Source organism: Pyrus communis, chromosome 3 (genome assembly GCF_963583255.1).
Source record: "Pyrus communis chromosome 3, drPyrComm1.1, whole genome shotgun sequence".
Lineage (NCBI taxonomy): Eukaryota > Viridiplantae > Streptophyta > Magnoliopsida > Rosales > Rosaceae > Pyrus > Pyrus communis.
In genome coordinates this window covers 23,667,791-23,690,571 of record NC_084805.1, presented here as the reverse complement: position 1 = coordinate 23,690,571, position 22,781 = coordinate 23,667,791, and the positions used below count along the sequence as shown (strand labels likewise).

The following is a 22,781-nucleotide window of genomic DNA, read 5'->3' as shown; positions in this document are numbered from 1 at the left end:
AGTAGGGAAACCCCACCACCATTATGTGGGTAGCAATTCACACCTTGACAAAGCAAACAAAGGTGGCCGCCGAGACATAGAACTGAAGCGTGACAAAAATACGTATATATCTCAAAGACCTTCATATTATACACAGAAAATCATCCACTAATCAATCACAAACGTTGAAGATATAGGCGGAGCCAACTCACACTCTAGGTTTTAGTACAATACAGCCGCACAAATTAAGGGTAAAAAAACCACGATTCTGTCAACTGATTAGAATGTAATCTCGCAAGGGGCATGGAAGGTTCGTCCACGGCAAATAGCTTCGAGGTTTTCTCCGGCATACGAACAAAGAGGTGACACCTCCACACCTGCATTCAACATCAACTGTGTCAGTGCAACTTTCCCTTATTTTTGTTTCCTTCCCTTGCGTTTATGCACATACTCGAACGCAAATAAGAAACGAAGTGCGTGTGTGAGTTACCAGTTGCATATAAAGGCACTGAATGTGTTAAGAATCCACCAGCGGCAACTACCCAACGAGCGTGGAGTCGGAGAACAAGAAGCTTGGCACTATCCGGAGTGTCATAATTTGACCCGTTTGCATTTTTTACCGGTGCAAACTCTTCTTCGCGCAATACCTGAATATTTGGCAAACAAATGCTATCCTTAGCACTGGAAAGTCAAGAAAGGAAATTGTTGGGATTAGAGCAGACACAGGGGGTAATGAAGTCACCTCAAAAAGCGCAGTTGAGGGTGCATAAGGAAATGCATCGAATATGAATTGCTCTAGTTTGAATCCCATCGACTGTCCATGGATAGAAGGAATTTTCTTCTCAGCGAGATGGTAACTGCATTCACAAAAGCATGTTTACAATAATATTGTTAGAATATCGAAAACTAAAGATGAGAAATTCCAAACGTAAGGCAATTGGAGGGGGAGAGAGAGAGAGAGACATGCTATCCTTCTCAAGGCCATTAGCCACTTGGTTTAGAAAATCCAGGGTGAACATGTGCAAACACACCTGAAAAACACAATGTCGCAAGAGTTTCCATAACTTAGAAAGCACGAAGCTGCCATAACTCATAATTCAATCCACTAAAGAAAAAAGCATAGAACTTAGAAGACAAAATATTTATTTCAAAAGAAAGAAAGAGTAGATGATGAGATCAGAGGTAACAATAGACATTACATTACTCCAACAAAAACGAAGACGTCCAGTTTCTTGATTGATTGCAGATGCCAGAGATGAGTCCATCTCACTGTATTCAACCACAGTAAGAGGTCCTCCTTTTCCTCGACGTACAAACACACCAACCTTTTCTTGTGGGTATGCCTGTAACCAAAAACCCGAAGTATATCAAAATGTGATATATCAGAATAGTTCTAAAAACTCAATATGTATGGAACGACACAAACTTTCGGAATTCATGTGTAACAAACACAGGTGAAAAACTGATATCAGTAAAATAGTTATGCAGAAAAAAGGTATATTCGTCCAAAATATCGTCCATCTTTTTTCTGGCTTTACCAATATAGCCATACCCATATGGATGAAGATGAGCTAGTTCTGATGAGTTCTCCCCTACAGATGCATAGGCTGCACAATGGATATTTTGAACTATGAAAGACTCTGACACATACATTAAAATCCGCTATAAAACGGTAATATATCTTTACCCGAGCAAGCACCATAGCTCGTATCAAATCATTTGAGTTCTATCAGCCTATCACTATCCATACACTTCAGATACAAGAGCAGGAGCAAATGTATGTGTGTGTGTGTCAGAGAGAGAGAGAGAGAGAGAGAGAGTTAAATTCTTGTCAATTACCTTACGAACAACTTTTGCAGCAGCTGAAACACCTTTATCAATGAAATATCCTAAGAACGTTGGATCAGCTACACGAACCTGCTTTCAACAACCTAATCATTATAAGAAAAACCTTCAACTCTTTCTAAAAAAGAACATTTAGACTCCAGTTGATTTAGGCAGACATGAGAGGAGAAAAAGATGAGTATTTTCTTCCTTGACCAACCACATAATGGAATAGAAGGAATTTCAATTTCTGCCCTTCTTTTTCCCCTCCTTGCAGACTACACACGCCATCAGAAAGGAAGAAATCTCACCAGTGCATTGTCAACTCCATAGCAATCCACGTATTTAATTCCTCTTGTAGCCATATCTTCTAATAATCTTGATGATTTTAAAGCTGATAAAATATATGGGCCCAATTTATTAAGGAATGTCTTATCAGCAGTTAAGGAAAATTGAGGAAATTAAGCTCAGCCAAATCTAATGGGAAAATACCTGAATATACTCCTCCATTCCCATCCGGAGCCTTAGCTACCTGGTTTAGAAGAATAAACTGGCATTAATCATAGGCCTTTTTTGTTGGAGGCAGTATATCACAATCTTTATGGAATGGGAAATACACTGGCTGTGTGCTACACACACACACACACACACACACATGCATATAATATCGTAAAACAAAATTATCCTTTTGTTATATTCTGAGTATATCTAAGGTACGTAAGAGATTTATAAAGGCTTAAAAGAAGGAGGTAAAACAAAGTGAGGTTTCTGAATAAGTTACAGTTCAAATAGAAGACTTACTCTATACGGAGTTTCCATGATAAATCTGCCATCCTTTGAAACACAAGGTATGGTTCCTTGCTGAAAGAAGGTTATCTGCATCAAGGAAGTTTGAACTTAAGAAAAGTAAGCAAAAAAATCTGTTTTCTTCAGAGTAAACAAAAACACCTTGGCTATCCACAAAATATTAGAAAATAGAATATAAAATTTCTTACCTGGTCAGTGTCGAGACCAAAGTATTTATGACTTTCAAAAAATTTCCGTGTGGATTCATCAGTAAATGGGCTGGTCATGATATACCAATGTATTTGCAGTGAAGCAGCGTTACCTGAATAACTTAGCAATTAGTATGAAAACCCAAATTACTTGAGTCCATAAAGAACCTCTTGCAATGAAACATACCCTCATTTGTAGCTTGAGCAGCTAGTCTTTGGACACACAAAATCCGCTCAGCTTGGAGTTGAAAGAGTGACTTTCCAGATGGAAGCCCAATGTCTAAAATATAAGTATAAATACACACATGGGTAAACTTTTCCGGTAAATGTAAACATAAAGGTATGATACACACAATGCTTCACAATCAGGTGAAGATATGAAAAAAAAGGAAATGACTACTACTCACTGAAGCATCCCTTCGGATCTGAACTTCCAAGCCGAGTTCCCTACAAAATTAGCCAAGCTCACACTTGAAAAAAATGATAGAGCAGAACTGAAGCAACTCAAGTATGGAGAAAATGTCCTGAAAGAAACTCAGCCAGAAGCAGTGTAACAGATTCATTCCTGACTACATCCCCTCACATCACATCTTGATAGCCTCAAAACACAAACATTGTCAAACGGGTATAATCATTTTATTCATGACAAAAATTTCTAGTTGCTTGTATTACCCCAACATGTATTATCCAGAAAATTACTAGGCTTGAATAGTTTACTGTTACTATGACTTGTGCACACAACACTTCAAATGAGGTTAAGTGAGCAAGGAAGCTGAGAAAGATGGACCCCTGACATGAGCATCGAATTCTTTAAAAGCATTCACCTAGACGTGGAACCCAAAAATGTCGGTATTTCACGTTCCAAATGTGACAAGAGATTGAACTACAGTGTAAAACATTTTCACTCTGTATCATACATCCCCCATAACCCCAAAAAACAAAAACCAGAAAAATAAAAGAAAGAAAGAATAAAGATATTGGAATCCTACAAAGCAATTTTGCTGTAAATGATGCTTAAACACGGGGAAAACCATATTCCAATGCTTTTTCCATCACTAAGTGCCATCAACATTGTCCCAAATGAACATTTAGAAAATAACATCCTACCAACCAGAGAGAGGGAGAAACACATTATTCGTAAAACTACCAACAAATCCATAAAGCAACATCATAGCAAAATAATAGTTAGAGAGAGAGAGGGAGAGAGAAGGAGAGGATGATTAAATACATTATGGACTAAAAAAGTTTGCTTTCAACATTAAGCGTACAAACCCATCTGTAATCAAGTTGTCTTTATATACACAAAACCCCGAAAAGCAAATCGATCCCGGAAGTCATAGTTTGAAGGACAGAGAGAAAAAGGGACACCAAATGTAACACCCCACTTACAAATAAAGAAGCGCTATTAAACTTAAAATTCCCTTTTGATGCAGTATAAAGTTAAACATTGAGCAAAAGCAATGAGTGCCAAGCAATGCCACATTAAGCAAACATATCTATTAAAAGCTACAAAACATGATTGAAAAAAATTGGACCTCACCTGTCCACCGGACAAAAGTAGGACAGCCAACTTTCCCTCATAGATGGCTTTCAGTCCCATCTTCCACCACCTCTCTCTGTCTTCTAGCGTTCGTTCCTCCACCGCCGACACATTGCTCTCCGGCACCGGCTCAATCGCCGCCGTCGGCAGCCCTGTCAAACCAATCAAAATCCATCGGAACTACTAATCATAGTTTGATTATATTTTCTGCGTGTAAATAGCAAGATACTGACCGTGAGATCGAAGCGAACACCGTATGATCCGATCGATTCTCGAAAGATCCAAACTCTAAGCAAAAATGCAATACAACATGCATCAATCTCTTGATTCAGAAGCAAAATCAATAATGCAATCAATTCAACTGTACCAGATTGGCATTGAAATCCAATAAATTTATGAAAAATCAGATGAATTATCGTTACTGGTCCCGAATTCGATCACTGCCGAGCTCTGTTTTAAGAATCTTAACTGTTTGGTTGCCGAGAAAATTAAAACCAGAGGGGGTGAAAGAAAGAGAGAGATATATATATAGAGAGAGAGAGAGAGGACCTCGATTTCATTGACGAGAAGCTGGCGTTCGTCGGGGGAGAGCTCGTCCCAGAGGGCAAAGGCGTCTTCTTGGCCGTAATCCTTGAGCCTCTCCAGCAACGCCTGAGGCGGCGGTGGCGCCAACGACACATCGCTCGATGGCTCACTCATTTTCTCTCTCAAGAATTCTGAATCTCTCTCTCTCTCTAGATCTCCCTATCTCTCTCTCCTCTCTCTGCAAGCTTAACAGAGAAAACGAGGGAGTGAGCGTCAGAAGACAGCTAACAGTAGTAGTGGCGAGGAAGACAAGAATCATTTACCAGCGGGCAGAGTAACCACCCACTGTATCGGAATGACGAAAATGCCCTCGATTCCGGACTTACCAGTTGGGTCATGGTCCATTGGGTACTTGCGACTGTGCCAAGATTTGGGTTGTGGGGCCCGGCTGGGTGGGTCCCATTGGTTGTACGTTCAGTTTTACACTCTTATGTTGGAAATCTAGGACCCTAGAGATAAAGCTTCAACTACCGGTATGGTCCCTCTACCGATTTTGACCCTGTGACCGGGTGGGTGCGATCCGAACCAAACCGTTCCGGCAATGGGTTGGGTCTATGGAAGGAAAGAATCTACTTGGTATAAACAATGGAAATTAAAATTATGGAATAGAGATTTGTCTTTTCAAGGATTATAAAAGAAATTTTTGATTTTTGGTTTTTGATGAGCCAATGAATGAGAGATGACGGTGGATTGTAATCTAGACAATAATATCATTATTCAATTAGGAGTCCTTCATGACAATTGTCGATTTTCGAGGGAAATTTTTCATTGTATCCAAAATACGAGCGATGCACCATATGTAAGTAGAGTGAAGTTTTATTTTTCAATACAAATATCCCACCACTTATATAAAGGCACGTGATGTACCACATCGTGTTCTGAACACACTGAAAAATCCCTCGATCTCCAAGACATGTTGATCCAATCTCATATTGTTTTCATTTTTCTTATTTTTAATTGTTTCTGAGACTAAATGTGTCTATTCTTCATATAAACAAGCGATGCTGTAAACTAAACTAAAGTATAAGCAGCAAAAAGAATGACAAATTTAGGCGTAATTCGTACATACGCACCCTCTTATCTCAAGTTCATTAAGAAAGTATAAGGTGCATGAGGATAAGACTCATGGAGCCCTATTAACTTGAGAGTCTAGTATTACATAGACCAAACATTTATATAAGATGCTTACATACCAACCTTGCCAAACTCTGGTGGAAAAGTTAGGGCGATAGACGTAAAATTTCATTCATAGCCATCTTGCAAAAGTTTTGTAAAGAAAATGACATGGGAAATTTTGGCTTTCGCAACATGGAAGCATTGAATTAGGCACTAAATGGGAACACTAGAGTGGAGAGTCCTCTAGTGGTTAGAATTTTCGAGTCACACCGCATAACATTGGTTATTCTCTAATTTGGTAGGAAGGATCATTCTCAATTTCAATGTTGAAAAGGAAAGGTGGTTGAATTCTACGATATGGGTGAGTTTTCAATCCCTTGATATACTGTCATTTTGTCACATTTGTTGACATACTTATGCTAAGAAGACTTTCTCAAAGTGAGACTCTTTATGAAGTCCCTGTCACCTCACAATTTAACGTTAATTATCGTGCCAACATTATAATTAAGACATTGCGCAAAAAATATAAGATGACAAAAAGTTCATAAAGAGTCCCACTTTTCAAAGTCTCCGTCGCATTTATCGTAGTTATATATATAGGTCATATATATAAAGGTAGGACTCATGCGACATATTACCATCTTCCTTAGGTCTCCAAGTCTAGTGGATTTGTTGTCCTCAATTTAGTGTTTTCTTCATGTTTTATGTTTTGAAAAACCAACAGTGTTAATTCTAAAATGAAATGAAAGAACAAGTGTCAAACTTCATAAAAACGAGATACCAAATTAAAAACAATAGATCTGCAATCAAGATGCACCTATATTAAAAAGTGCTTGTTGTGTACACTAATAACTATAAGTGATGGTGCACTCGTCATACCATAAAAGTTTAACCAAATCAAGTGTTACTAGCAAGACCGTAATGAAAGGTTGGACACATGCACATTACTTCTTTTGTTTTCAAACATTGTGATATAAATATCTCCACTGTCCCTATCGTGTTAAGTTGTGGTTGACATTTCATGCGAGGTAACAATCTAACAATTGTTGGGGTTGCCAAAGCCCTAGGCCCCAAGTGTACTGATTTCGTTTCTCTTTTTGTATTTTGACAACCTCTTCTTTGACTACTATAAACTATTCGGGTTCGTTATTATTTGTACAAGCTTGAAATTCTTTTTTTTTTACAAGAATATATTATTAAGAAAATAAAAAAATAAATTCATATCAAATTCATTATTTATAAAATTAGAATTTATGATTTTTTACTCACAAATAAAAACCGTAATTCTACATGAAGTTGTGAGTTATTAATTTTAATATAACATAAAGAATAAAAAAAATGATAAGAAATAGGATCATCTTGATAGGCCATAATTTGATCCACGTCTACTACTAATCAATATAGTACGTATACTTTTCAACCCAAAAAGAAAAGGATTTTGATCCTTTCCGGATCCTTTCCTTTGAGATCCCAGGAATCAAGACATAAGAACCGTTCATTAAAGATTGTACGATTATAATTAAATTTTTTTACGCAAAGCGAGATTGCGTTACTTTTAAAAATATAAAAAGCATTTAATTGTGGCCCATGATCTTTAATGAACGATCCTTGTGCCTTGATTCCCGGGAAATCCAGGAAGAGGATCCGGAGAGAATCCAAATCCAAAAGAAAATGAACCAAAAATATGATTATCCTGCCTCCGTTGGCTCTTATTACGTAATCATACATCATATAATAATAATAGTAACAATAATTAAAATAGTTTAAATAGTAATAACTAATAAATAAAAAAGCAATAAACAGTTTTTTTTAATTTATTTATTTAATAAACGTCAATTTTACTATTGTAAAATACACTAAGAATAGAGAAAAATTTTTAACGTGAGACGCATTAAGTTAAGAGATGATGGAGACCTTATTTTTGCAATAGATCTACAATTAGTAATAAATGACTGCCATAATAATCACATAGATCTAATACCTGGTTGCTCATTTTACTTATGGCTGGTTTAGAAGTGTTTTTAAAATGATTGAAAATACTTTTGAAAAAAATGTGTTTTTGAAACCAATTCTTAGTAACTAATGCTTTTTGCAGAAAACGTTTTAAGTACGTTTGAAATCTAAAACTAATTTCATCAAAAACGCATTTAATCATTTTAAAAACAGTTTTAAACGAGTTTTAAACCAACTGCAACAACAAAGGTTGCTTGCTAGTTTAGTATTAGGTGAGCAGGTGGTTGGGAAAATAACATGCGACTGAACATCAATGCCTACCTTAATAGTAACACCTTATTACCAATCAACCTTAATAGTAACACATTATTACCAATCAACTCAAAGGTATTGTATTACTGCCCCATCCTTAAGTATTTTTTTAGTGATAAAATCATTAGTTTTAACTGGCCAAGGTTCTTCTCAAGGGTTACACACGCAATGTAACGAAATGACATCATAACAAATTTCAATCAAAGACATGAGCCTAGTCCAATCTAATCTCAACTTTATTCATTTAAAGTCAAAGTATATATGCCCCTTCAAATTGACCTTATACCATCATTCACAGACAACCAGTCTTCAATTTTCATTGGCACTATGTGCGGGGAAGAGATCTCTCCGGATCTCTCCCACCAAAGCCATCTCAATTCATTAATCCAGACCTTTAAAATTTGATTTAACAGCTAAAATTATTATAACTTTTAAGGGATCCTATGTTTGTAACCGTTGGATCAAATTTCAAAGACTCGGATTAATGAATTGGGTGGATTTGATGGGAGAGGTCCGGAGAGGATCTATTCCCCTATGTGTGAGGTGTTACCAACTAGTTTTTAGTTTAATAATAATTGTTTGATGGAAAGTAATCTTATAGTCGACTCATACAAATTCTTAAGTATGAAGATGATAAAAAACGAATTACAAATAACATTTCAATTTTATCACCCTTATCTTGTGTGGCCTCTCTGATCCCTCTTGAAATTTTGCCATATTTGTGTTGAACTATTCTGGCCATTTAATACTATAGGTTAGTGGTAAATGAGTGATTTTAAAATTGAATTGTTAACTACGTCGAAAAAGTATGAAGATTATCCATCAGAGTGGAATGGAGAAGAAGATGAGACTTTGGAAGAAAATGAAAGCTTGTATTGATATCTTCTAAGCTGAACTAATTACAGAAAATGAGAAAGCTTTTACAATTTATACTAGCCCACAAGGTAACTAACTGTAACCTTCTAACAAACTCTTCCTAGACCAATCTTCATCATTCAATTATAAAACGATCTCCATCATACATTCGTTACAAATCTCGTGGATGCATAGTGTAAATATATTGTTGTATAAAAGTAAATAGCGATTCTTGGCGAGAACCAATGGTTAGGGCTCCAGGTTTTTTGGATAATACAGTTCTATATAAAGTAGTGGCTAGTTTTGTTTTTGGTTTTTGCTTTAAAGGTCTGCAAGTAGGTTGAAGTATATATTTAGATACCAGGCGAATTACCATAGTGAAGTGATCAAAATTCACGAAAGTTATTGTACGAGACAAATATCCGTTGAGTTGAGATGCTAAAAAGAAAGTTTGAGTAAATCTTCTTCGCACTTTGTTATCTCCACAGTTAAAACTCCGTCACTAGAACAGTCAGTAGTTGCTATATTTACATCACAATTCTGACAGCCTGAGGAGTGAGGACAGTAGCATGTTCTTGATGGCCTCCAGTTAAAGCTCCGTCACTAAAACAATTACTCCACCCTGGAATGAAGACTCCTGCTAAATTTATGAATCAATAACTCCAGATTACTTTGTAAGAAATTATAATATTCTGGCAAAAAAAAAAAAAAAATATTGCCCACATCCGTCGCGGTTGCAATTGGTGGATCTTCTGGTTGATTTGAAATCTCAGACGGCAGCAGGTCGGAGGAAGAGGGCCAAGAAGCGCCCTGCGGTGGCATCAACTCCGGAGACAAGGAGAGAGAGAGAGAAAGAGAAACTCTAAACCATGTTCTCTATAGGTACGTACGTCGGAATACAGCCGTGAGCATTTTAGGGTTTGATCGTGGATATGGGTATTTTTGTTTCCCTTATGCATAAAGGACTTACCTTTTATGTTTTTCAAGGAGGTTGTGGACACAGTTCACAAGGCGGCTATAAAACAAGTTAACTTTAAAACCAACCCTGAGAAAGCGAGAGCCGAAGTGAACTCACGGGCTGAAAAGGCGACGAAGGGCCTTATCACTGAGGTTCTTGCTCCTGGGACAGTCAAAACCAATACCAGGCTTATATTTTCAAATGCTTTACACTTTAAAGCAGTTTGGAGTGACCCGTTTGATACATCGGAGACACTAGAAGAGGACTACTTCCACCTTCTCGACGGTACTTCTGTTGAGGCGCGCTTCATGAGAAGCTACGATTACCAGTTTGTAAAAGCCTTTGACGGCTTCAAAGTCTCGAAGCTTCCTTACGAACAAGGCGAAGACAATGGAAGACAATTTTGTATGTACTTGTTACTTCCTGATGCGAAAGATGGGCTCCCAGCTTTTGTTGAGAGAGTTTGTTCCGAGCCTGATTTCTTAGATCGTCATCGCCCTGAAACACGAGTCGCGCTTGGTTCCTTCGAAATCCCAAGGTTTAAGATTAGCTCCGGCTTTGAAGCTTCTAAAGTTCTCAAGGATGTAGGATTGGTGTTGCCCTTCAATGGTGAAGGTGATTTGACAGGGATGGTGGAGTCACGTCTAGGTAAGGCCAAAATAATTCACAAATCCTTCATTGAAGTTGATGAAAAAGGCACAGAAGCTGCAGCTGTTACTGTTTGCGACCTTGATGATGAAGCGGATGGTGACGATGAACCATTTATACAGAAAACGATAGACTTTGTGGCTGATCACCCATTTATGTTTATAATCAGAGAGGAAGTGACTGGAGCGGTTCTGTTCATTGGTCATGTTCTCAATCCGTTAAAAGAATGAGCTTTAGGACGTGACAAGGCAAGTAAGATCTACTCTTTATTTTTGTTTTTTTAACTATTGCATTGTGGATGACTGCCTGCGGGAATGGTTTTTAATTTCTTGTTTTGCTTTGCAATGTAACAGTTGAGGTTCAGTGATCGTTTTGTTTTTCGCAGTTGAATCCTCCTCTAATTTCTGCACTGTTTGTTCTTTTTGGTGTTGAGGTTCACTGGTTGTTTATTTCCAATTTAAAATAAAATAAAAAAGTATTCGTTTTGATATCCAATGAATGAGCATACGATGATGAAAATCTCATATGCATTTTTCAGTGTACCAGAAACACGATATGATACACAATATAATTATACAATTAGTTGGAAACGTAATCAAGTAAGGTGGTCTTTCTTCTTTTTCTAAGTCTATTCAGAAAGTACAAATCTAGAGATTCTAGTATTAACTGGACCAAAACATTTTATGCATTCAGCGTCTATACCAACTGAGGGCAACGAAGCCACTAATACTATCGGTATTAATTTTGGTTTGACTAATATTAGGTACGATTCTCATGAATTAATCAAATTTAAAGCATACTCCATGCCAATGACGAATTGGTTTATTAGCGTTTTAATCTCTACTTGTGTGTAAATAGGTCATGAGTCTAATTATTACGAACTATATTATTTTGCCGATGAAGAGAAAATATTTATCCCAATTGCATTCGTATCAAATAACAGTCACAATCGTACCAATTAGTCATATACAATATATCTATCAATAAACAAGAAAAGTTATCATTTTGCGAACATAATATTAGTTGAATAGTATGTAAAACTTTAGTAGGTTAGGCTTTCAGTTGTTTTTTCACACCCCTTCGATGGAGGGTTGCTTGTATTTATAAGATCATAGAGATTACATCAATGGGTTTGAAATACCCTATTTACACGCTAGTTTGAAATTCAAACTTTACAACAGCATAATAAACTTAGCTAAGAAACATTCAAAATATTCCTAGACTTATCAGACTCCCTTTGGGATAAAGAAAATCATGCACACAGCAGATTTGAAAATCACATAACTTATTCTGTTTAGAATGGGTATTACATTTCATTAGTGGGCTAGGCCATAATGATACATATATGGCTTTGGGCCTAGCTACGATGTTGGGCTTTTCAACCCAAATTCCGACCCGAGACAAATAAATTCAAGAAAGAAACCAAAAAGCAAAGCCCCAAATCATCGATAAGAGTACGGAGACTCTGCCGCGCACAGCTCTCTCCAGTCCCAACGAGAATGGCAACGGCCTTCTCGTTTGCGCAGACCACTCTCTTCTCCAAAACCTCACCTTCTCTCCGCACAGCTTGCCTCAGAAGCTTCACTTTCTGCCTGCCCTTCTCTTCTTCCTCTACAGATCTTTCCTCCGATAAGCTTCACAACAAGAAATGGAGGCAGCCGGTGGCTTCCGTGCTCGAGCTGGGCGGCGTCAAAATTGCTAAAGATGGTAACTTTGACCATTTCTCTCATTTGGGTTGCTCTCGTTTTTGATATTTTTGTTGTTTTTCTGTATTGGGTTTGCAGTGGTGGTGAAATTTTTGTACTTGGTTTGCATTTCTGCAACCTGAAACTGTGAATTTCTTCGTTCAGTAAGTAGTAGTTTTCTGTGAAATTGTAATATTTGAATTGGTTTTAAGTTTTTACAACTTTGGTTATTCCATTTATTCTATTATTCATTAACTTCTGCAGTATGTTTTGTTCGTAATGCAATTTGGTTGGTTGAAAAGTTTTGCATTTTGTTTTGTATACTTGTTAGAGAGAGAATTGTATCTCACATAAATCCATTGCACTCTGGAATACTTGTTTCCGGGTACATTCCATTTTGATGTTGGATGTCTGTTTGATGGCCTAAGTCTAACAAACATTTCAAAGCATGTTAGAATTCTCATCATATGTTGCTTTTGATGCTCTGTCGGATATGTGCAATTGGAAAGTTGCAGACTTGGTCTTCTGAAAGATTTGTTAGTGGCTTGATAGTTTTGGATTATGGGTTTGTAGATGTGCTGAGGGATGACCCCACAAACAACGTACCGGATACAATTTTTGCAAAGCTTGGACTGCAACTCCACAGAAGAGATCAGCACCCACTTGGGATTTTGAAGAATGCAATATATGAGTATTTCGACACCAATTACTCAAGTCAGTTCGATAAGTTTGATAATCTTTGCCCAATTGTCTCTGTGATAGAGGTACGAACTTGATTTTATTTTAAAAATTGGACCATGAAATACACCAAATGAAGGGGACAAGAATCTTTAGTTTATAGCATTTATCATTCATATCTCCTAGGTTCGTTTCTGGATTGTTAACCTCATTGATTAAGTCATGCATTTTTCATAAAAGAAGAATAGTAAATATGTGTTATCGCAGTGCTCCTTTATCCTTCTAAGATTGTAAGAACCCTGTGACTTCTTGACAGTGAATCAAATTTCAATTCTTTCAGAATTTTGACAATGTTTTGGTTCCTGCTGATCATGTAAGTCGAAGTTATAATGATACGTACTATATTGACTCTCAAACCGTTTTGAGGTGTCATACAAGTGCTCATCAGGCAGAAATATTGAGAAGAGGACATACTCATTTCCTTGTAACAGGAGATGTGTACCGTAGGGATTCCATTGACTCAACGCATTACCCTGTGTTCCATCAGGTTTCTTATCTCTAATGCTTAGAATAAGACTTCAATGCTGCTTAGCTTCTTGGAATTCTGCCTCAATGAATGAATTTATTTCCTGCCCATATAGATGGAAGGTGTTCGTGTTTTTTCTCCACAAGATTGGGAGGCATCTGGGACAGATGGCACATCTTATGCCGCTGGAGATTTAAAGAAATGTCTAGAGGGTTTGGCACGCCACTTATTTGGTAAAATCTATCTTGAACCACTGTGCTTCATATCTCCTAGGCAAGCTGTAATTTGGTGTGCCATTTGAGTGCTTTAGCATTCAACAAATAGCTATTAAGCATATGGAGTTTTATTTGCTTCAAAAATTCTTAGAGTGTTTTCTTAATTTTATTTAATTTATTTGTTTATTTATTATATGATACAATTTATTCTTTTTGGTGATTGATAGAGTTGTTTTGGAACATCTAAGTTTATCAGATTGAAATTTTCAGGTTCTGTGGAAATGCGCTGGGTTGATACATATTTCCCATTTACCAACCCATCATTTGAACTTGAGATATTTTTTCAGGTATACTACTGACACTGATCATTTTGGGACACGAAACAAAAATTCCGTGTTTCGTTGTGGATTGTGAATCTACTTCATGCTATTTCTGATACATATGGGTTAGGATCCTGGGACACACACTTTTGACACACATTTTTGTTTGGCCCACTTTGTAATGTATATCTTTTAGGTCTTCTCTCAAAGATCATGTCTACCCAAAATCACCCAAATCCGAAACCAACAGTTGGATTATTCTTTGTAGTATATTAGTTGCCAGTATGATTTTGTCTTTATCTGCTGCCTGTGAGATCTGGGAGTTTGAGTGGAAGTAATTGTTTACGCTAGATTAAACTTGATGGCTATCCTAGATTACATGTAGTGACCCTTGAGCCCCTTTCTATTCTGTAGATGAAAAAGTAATAAAAGTAAAATTTATCAAAAATATATCTATGCAATTCCTTGGAGATACTTTCTATTCTGACTGTTTCCATTGTTGATTATTACTGTTCATATCCAACTAGTGCTTTTGTCATGCTTTGAACTGGGACACCTGTTGATAATCAAATCTCACATTGAACTAGTGGCCACTGTTATAATTCGTGGTTCTTATGTTTAGGAAAGTTTTCTGTTGTTACAATTCATTCTTTGAAACCCCTTGTCGTACTTTTCAATTGATGCTTGGAGGCATGAATATTTTTAGCATTAAATCAATTTTATAAATGTTGAACACAATACCAGGAAAAATGGTTGGAGGTTTTGGGTTGTGGGGTGACAGAACAAGAAATATTGAGGAGAAGTGGCAAAACAGACAACGTTGCTTGGGCTTTTGGACTTGGACTGGAACGGCTGGCAATGGTTTTATTTGACATCCCTGATATTCGGCTTTTCTGGTCAACTGATGAGAGATTCACCTCTCAGGTGGTTCCTGAATCCGTTAAATATGATTTTTCCCCTCTCTTTTTTTAGATATGTTCTATTTGCTCAATTTTAAGTCTTGACAAGTGAAACAAGCAAGTATTAAAGTCCTTGGTTTTTTTCTAATCCATTATATCTAATTATCCAATTTTGGATATAGTTTTTGAGTGGCCAGTTGGGAATCAAATTCAAGCCATTTTCCAAGGTATTGTTGCAACTCACACATAGGAAATTAGCATGTTTACTTTCTGGTTACTGAGTTTTCTGGTCACGTATTATTGTGTAAAATTAAGATATAGTTTTGTGAGATATTTGATCTCCCTCCCTCTGCCCTCGTATGCTTAGAGCTTGTGCTGCCCTTTTGTTATATCTTGTATCAAAAGATAGAAAGCAAAAATTGAACCATGATAATGTTGAGAATGAGTCCCACATTGATGGGAGGAGGGACCTTGCATGGGCTTATAAGAGGTTGGGCTACTCCCCATATTGCCAATTGGTTTTATGGTGGAACCCCAACTTTCTTCAGTAAAAGAAAGAACAAAGAAATGATGATGCATGACTGGATTTTTTTTATTGCCTTGAAAGCCAAATGGCTTCTTAAGATTTTGTTGCTTGTGGATCTAACTATTGGTTTTAGGGTAAATTACTGCTTGCTAACAATTCTTATTAACTTTCTTTTCGTTTCAGTATCCTCCTTGTTACAAAGATGTCAGTTTTTGGATAAACGAGTCTTTCACCGAAAACAATTTATGTGAAGTTGTTAGAGAAGTTGCTGGAGATCTTGCAGAGGAGGTATGCCTGTTTTCACTCATAAATTTACTGGAGGTTTAGATTTTGAACATTGTGGTTGAACCTTGATGTTTATTGGAAATAAAGAGCAGCTCTAACTTGACGTATTCGGTGCAGCTAGTTTTCTGAAATGATTTTCTACTGAAGTGGCTTAAAATTGAAAGATTTGAAAGTTTTTAACCCCTCCACACCTGAACTGCTATATTTATTAACTATATCAACCTTACTAAAATGGTTCTGTGGAAGGATTCCTACACCTGGAAAGTTATTTGTAATCCAAGTCAGGAAGTTTTCGTACGCATTCATGGAAAATCTCATCTATGATTACCACCACTGTGTGATATTTGTTCATCAAGTATTTTGCCCCAACTTACTTTGTCGAGTCTGGTGAAGTGATCTCTATTACCTGACAGTATATTGGAAATGTTGTTATGCGTTTACTGAAATACCTGTTCCCTCATTGCCAGGTGCAATTGATAGACAATTTCACAAACAAGAAAGGGATGACCAGTCACTGCTACAGAATTGCATATCGATCCATGGAACGCTCGCTCACAGATGATGAAATTAATAAGTTGCAGGTAAGTCTTATAGCGAGACGATGTAATCATATCTTTCCTTCATAGGAGCATTCACACTTCCATAACTGTTTCAAATGTGTATGCAGTGGAATGTAAGAGAGTTGGTGCAGAGCAAGTTGAACGTCGTTCTAAGATGAGAGGTCTCGGTGCAGTAGCCTATTGTGGCAGTTCAAACTGTAAAACTTTTCACCTGATTCATGGGTGTTGAATTTTTACCTACATTGTGAAATTGTTTCCTTGTTTTTTAGCTGGCTGTGAATACAGAGTTTTAAGCCTGTCTTGGCAAGAGATAAATAGATCAAACTCTCCAAGAATTCAAGGGGTAGACACTGAAAATATTTTTTTTTTTTTACTGAGAAAAAAGAAAGGTGGTAGAATCGAAAGTGGTTTTGGCAAGCAATCTCTATTATTTCAGCAGTGCTAATTTGCTTCAGAGAGATATGTACGCCTTTTTTCTCTTCATGCACACCCTTACCCTTGTTTACTTTTGACCTTTTGGTTGAGTAAATCAAAGGTTACACAACCAAAAGCATTTAGGGTGCATTTGTTGTACTAGATTAACTTCAAGAACTAAACTGGTCTGACTTAATAAAGCGTTTGATGCATTATCAGACTAAGAAGCAAGATAATGGGAACTTACAGAGACAACCTTGCTATTCTATAGAGGTCAAAAGAACCCAATTTCGATTCAGCTGCAAGTTTTTCCTTCAATGGAACCACCTCTCTGTCCTCCGTTACTGACCCAACAATTCAAATCAAGACGAAAGTCAAATCCAAATCCAAATCAAGACGGAATCCGAATCCAAATCTTTATGTTTACCTTTTAGAATCCACACGAAACTACACGAATAAGTACACTAATAAGTAGTCCAATCCGGTGATGGCAAACAAACATACCTTTATGGATATGAATATCACATCTGAATCCCTAGCCAGCACACAAAATATGCCCTTTTGGTATTTTACAGGAAGTGGCAAGAACTCTATGCAAATGGGCTTCGATTATATCCAAATAGGAACCCTACTTCAACCCAGGATATCCCCAGACTTGTTTCTTCAATGCAGAAGCATGGCCTCCACAATTCATTTGGAAATTGCACGAATCCTTACTTAGCAAGCTTCTGGAGCTCACATCTAGTTCGTTACAGATTTGTGTGGCCTGTAAACTGGTTTGTTCGCATCCTCCTGCCAATGAAAGAGAAAACTCACAAGAAATCGAACACATCATCTTATATCTAAAGATAAACGCTCTTAATCACTCAACCTACAAATTCCTTGACAGGCAAATAACATTTTCGGAAAATCGCAAAAGAAGCTATATGAAGAGAAATACAAACATTAGTTGAAGAACCAATGCTAACATTCTTAATGCAGGAAAGTAAAACATTAATGATTTCTGCATACTTTGTTTTTCACATCTCTATTTTTTAACCTCTTTAATTTTTTTTCTTTATTCTATCCAAATGTTATACTTAAACAAAAGTTGCACAATAAGAGAAGAATGTAATCTTCTTGAACAAAGTAAAAGTTCTACACCGTTCATCTTACAAAATAATTACAACTTATATACTACTTATGTTAATTGGTTGCATTTCGAATTATATCGAAATTTTTTGCGTAAATACTCTGCACTTATTAAATACACGAATAATAAAATTAGAACAATATAAATAGGATTAGTAGTGAAATGCTGCCTTTCTCTATAAAACGTTTAACAAATTGTAAAATATGTGCCATTTTTGCCGACAGTATATAGCGTAGCCATGAGCCAGAAGGTAATCTTTCAGGATGGCATCAGGTCTATAAAGAGTAGGGGAGGATAGGGTCAAAAGGGAGGACAGAAGTAGAGTGCCATGAGTCAAACATTTGGGACAATGATGGCCTCTCGAATATCCTGACGTTGGGTCCCTTTCCACCACCACCATTGTCTACTCTCTTCTCAAGGAGACAGGGACTAAGTAATTTACCAGCTCATCCAACATTTTTCCCCCAAAATTTGTTTAAGTAATATAACCACATTTAGCGGATTAAGCACAAAGACAAGAGATGCTGAAGAGAACTAAGATGCTCCTGGTCCTCTCTCTATCTGAGTATCCATTTTCCATAGCTTATGTGTTTTCTAGTTTATCTTCAAGACATCAACTGTGTTGTGGTGGATACAACTAGCTAGAAAGAATTTGTTTTACAATCGTTTTGGGTTCATCTCTTTTGATCCCTGTTAAATAATGAAACATATAGATACATTGAAATATAAAATCTTGTTATGAGAGAGATAAATACAAAAAGATGTATAATCAATTAAAAAATATTATTTTTTTCCGTTGAGTTTAAGTGTGGTGATGAAGAAATTGAAAATAGAAAAATATAAAATCGCTTGCAAGCCAAATTCTCTCGTCTCACACAACTTAAATAAGCATGGTGTTAAATAACAACAAAATATAAAGTTATACTTTTATAAGCTACGTTATAAACGACATGGTCCGAGCCATGCACAAGGTTTTCTTATCTAGATCAGTAGAAGAGTGGAGCAATCATTTTCTTTCAGTGTTAATATTAACATCAAATGGATAATTGTATCGGTGGAACCGTTGGTGTAGTATTGAGGGGAGGTAAAGCTCTGTGTTTGTACAAATCCGACAACATTGATACCCCAATAATGCATGCAACCTGGGGACAGATATAGTATGACGTCTACCAAATGCTAGATGCATAGATACATAATAGGTCGATATGAACATCATAAGTTATCTAGGATTAAAATCGGTTGTTGCTGATAGGTTCCTCCTAGTTCTTTCTTGTATTTCTTTCATAACCCAAGCTTAGAGAAGGAAGAAATAAGAGGGTCATATAGACTATGAGGTTAGAAATCCATAATAAAGTTCGACCACAACAACCGAATGAATTATCTTCATGCATAAGGACCGAATGAATTATCTTCATGCATAAGGATACTAGATTACCTAGTATAAAAAAATTTAAAATCATCACAACCCTCCCTTTTTTCTTTGTAGAGCGCAAATATGCATGATCCAAAATAATATCTCATGCATGCTTTACATTTCTGCATAACCATAACAAATAATTTCTCTTTAAATGATGACGTGATATCATTTTACTGTACAAATAATCTAATTTATTACGTTCATTCAATTTGAAAACTATTTAGTTCTTCTTGTGTGTATTTAGAAAATGAACGATTAATCATCAATTGAGAGCAAGTCCACCTCTCATTTAGAGGCTGGCCCAAAGTCTAAAAAAATAGGTTGGCACCCCAAAATCCCACTCCACCCCACAAAATAGACCAGCCCAAAGTCCAACCCAGTATCTAGGTCGGCCCATAATGGGATGAGTGAGGAACTGGCCTATCTAATGTCAGCCACGACTAATTCTTTTTTTGCTGATAGCGCGTGGGATACAATTGAGCGTGGGTGCGCGTTCCAGACTTAAATAAATAAATAAATGATGTCAGAATCTCACCGTGGGCCACGTGTTCACTTTTTAAAATTCAATGGTTCAGATTAATTAACTTAAAAAAATGTTTAAAAATATAGAAAAAAAATTAAACGACATATATATATATACCTAACCATCTTCCACACAAATTGTAGTTTCGAAAAATAACACAAGGCGTGACAAGATTAGTTAAAATTTTTATCTAAAATTAAAAATAATATTATTTTTTATTATTTTATAAAAAAAATTAATAATATTTTAATACGAATTGACTAGACTTTGGGCCAGCTCATTTTTTTTAGATAAAAATGCATTTGACTAATTACTGTTCAATCAAGTTTATTACTATTTATTTGGGTGAATTAAATGTACTTTGGACCAGTTGATTTTTTAAGGAGTGGAGTACTAGATATCTCAAACTGAAAAGAGCAATATTCCTGCAATTTGTGAGAAAGTATTATCTCAACCCTGCCTCCTGCTGTCCTGCATGTGAGTGAGATGCCACATGACCTCCTGTAGAGCGCCTTAAATCGAATATGAATTTTCACATCAGAATTCAGAAAGAGCGTAGTGGATTTAGCTTTTTACAAACTCACCCAGGTCAGATGGAAGGGACATAATAAGCCGCCCAGAGAAAGATAAAGAGAGAGCGAAAAATCTGTAGTCATACGACTCATACCCATACGAATCAATCATTGCATGCTACAACAAATGGGTGGCTGGATTGAGTTGTCAATTGGAGAGGGAAAAGCCGGTGAACCTGCTAATATCTGGTAAACATCGGTCCCACTTGGTTCAACAATTGAGAAAAAAGAGAAGCAAGATGGCCCACTTTTGTCTCTCCACTCTCACTTTCTTCTTCTTCCTCTTCTTCTCCACCTTTCACAAACATTTGCATCTCCTAACAACCACCACCGCCTCGCCTACCGTCAAGACTTGGAGTTCCAATATAGTATATATATAGAAGGGAAATAAATACTTTATTTTTTGCCATTTTTTCGTCCGTGAGCAATGAAATCTTGCTCGACCATCAAGGGGAAAGCTTTGCCAGAAAAGAACTGCTGGCATCTGATGCTACGTAGTACAAAAGAAAAACCTGAGAGAGAGAGAGACGAGATGAAAGTTGAAAAGGCTGACAAGTGTGTGGAATTATGATATGGATGTGTGATCGATGTGTTAATAGAATGTGTTAATAGAAATGTTGTAATGGATCATGCATGCATCTGTCTCCCAAAGTCCTACATAAGTCCCAACTACTTCTCAGATTCTGCAGAGATCAATGGGGACCGTCATATGACCTCATCTCTTCGTAAACCTATCATTGTAAACTTGAAATCGTCCATGCTATTGAGCCTGTAGTTTTCCCCGCAACTCAATTATTGCCATGCATTTTATTTAACTCTCTACTGTTAATAAGTAGTTTGAGGAACTCAAGATTTGGGTGCCAATAACATGCCCTAACTCAAATTTTAGTAGTTACATTCTCTTGATAATTTTCATGCTCAAATTTTATAAATCAACTAGAAAATATCACAATGTGTTTTGAGCTTACATCAACAAAGTTTATCATGATTCATAATTAACCTAATTTGGTGTATGTATCGTACGTACAAGCATTAAGTGTCAACACAGTTAAATTAAAGGACCAATTTTACTTAAGTAGGTGTCGACAGTGATTGTATATAGATACTAAAAAAAGTCTATATTTTGAAAGGAGAAAAACTTGTCTTTACGACTAGTTATCAATGTGTGTACAACAAAAGGTTCTATGATGCTTCGGACTAAGATATTTCAAGTATTGTAAACTTGGATTTTAATTTCTATAATTAGAAAATATCAAATACTTTAAAACATGTTAAAAAATCTCATGGACATCAAAGTTTTTTCCAATTTATAAGCATTGAGAGTATGAATCTCACATCGAAGAAATGAGGAACCTTGAATGGGCTTATAACTAAGCAAGTTTATAGCCAGTTGGATTTATGATGGAACCTCAACTTTCTTTATGGTATCAGAGAAGGTTCTCTACTTGTGAAGCCCTACGGCCACACGTAATGAGGCATGTTAAGAGTATGATCCACATTAAGGAAAAAATGGACATTGCATAAGCTTACAAGTAAATTAAGTTATTCTCATATAGCCAATTAATTTTATGACGTAACCTCAATTTTCAGTAAAGTTTCAAACAGCATGAAGCAGCTCCTAGTATATTCCATTGGGCAATTAACCGTGCCCAATTGGAACTCTTTTCAATTGAATGTCACACTCTGCAGAGAAGATTTGAGGGCCAAGTGTCAAACTGATTCTTATCAGATTGTAGAAATTCAAAGTGAAATTCATTAACTAAAATTGATCTGAACGCTCCAAAAGTAAAATCGAAAGTGATTTCAGGTCCCCCACTGTGAATGGGTACGGTAACCTGCATCACGACTCACGAGCCTCATAGTCTATTTGCCAGATTTCACTTCACTATCGCAATCTGCACATCCAACTTTTTTAATTTCTTGGTTTTTTTCTCAACCTACACGATTATCACGTTAATTAGGTTTACAATATGATTGTGTTTTCAGTTTAAGGACGAGATGCATATCAAATGTCATGTGAGTTGAAAAGACACTTAGGTTCAAGCATTTGTCATTTTACCTATGCTATTGTTTCATTGACTATAACAAATTTACAGCATATGTAGTTATGTTTCAATGTAATCCAATAATGTAGGGTGTATATTATAATAATGCAATGGTCATATCAAAGTGTTGAATCTCTAATATGGTGTGCATGTCGTGTAATCTATAGTGGGTGCTGCTATATTCACACAGTCATTTTTATTTCTCACACATCTTCTAAT

General features: G+C 36.5%; 3 protein-coding genes across 3 annotated transcripts; 2 read left to right on the top strand and 1 right to left on the bottom strand.

The window, feature by feature from the left end:
* Positions 1-85: 85 nt before the first annotated feature.
* On the bottom strand, positions 86-5,163 carry LOC137728806 (UDP-N-acetylglucosamine diphosphorylase 1-like). Its single transcript, XM_068467578.1, has 15 exons — positions 4,888-5,163; positions 4,572-4,626; positions 4,339-4,490; positions 3,206-3,245; positions 2,986-3,078; positions 2,799-2,911; positions 2,605-2,679; positions 2,296-2,335; positions 2,115-2,197; positions 1,819-1,896; positions 1,179-1,322; positions 943-1,010; positions 722-836; positions 470-626; positions 86-356 (listed from the first exon to the last, which is right to left on the bottom strand). The coding sequence occupies exons 1-15, from the start codon at positions 5,035-5,037 to the stop codon at positions 259-261; spliced, it is 1,461 nt and encodes a 486-aa protein (XP_068323679.1). The 5' UTR covers positions 5,038-5,163; the 3' UTR covers positions 86-258.
* Positions 5,164-10,134: 4,971 nt separating this feature from the next.
* Positions 10,135-11,003, top strand: LOC137728474 (serpin-ZXA-like). Its single transcript, XM_068467253.1, has one exon. The coding sequence runs from the start codon at positions 10,135-10,137 to the stop codon at positions 10,993-10,995; it is 861 nt and encodes a 286-aa protein (XP_068323354.1). The 3' UTR covers positions 10,996-11,003.
* Positions 11,004-12,193: 1,190 nt separating this feature from the next.
* LOC137729124 (phenylalanine--tRNA ligase, chloroplastic/mitochondrial-like) lies at positions 12,194-16,758 on the top strand. The gene is made up of 10 exons (XM_068467960.1): positions 12,194-12,472; positions 13,024-13,214; positions 13,469-13,675; positions 13,770-13,887; positions 14,140-14,216; positions 14,934-15,113; positions 15,271-15,315; positions 15,798-15,902; positions 16,367-16,480; positions 16,567-16,758. Exons 1-10 carry the CDS (start codon positions 12,265-12,267, stop codon positions 16,615-16,617), a joined length of 1,296 nt encoding a protein of 431 aa, XP_068324061.1. The 5' UTR covers positions 12,194-12,264; the 3' UTR covers positions 16,618-16,758.
* Positions 16,759-22,781: the final 6,023 nt, after the last annotated feature.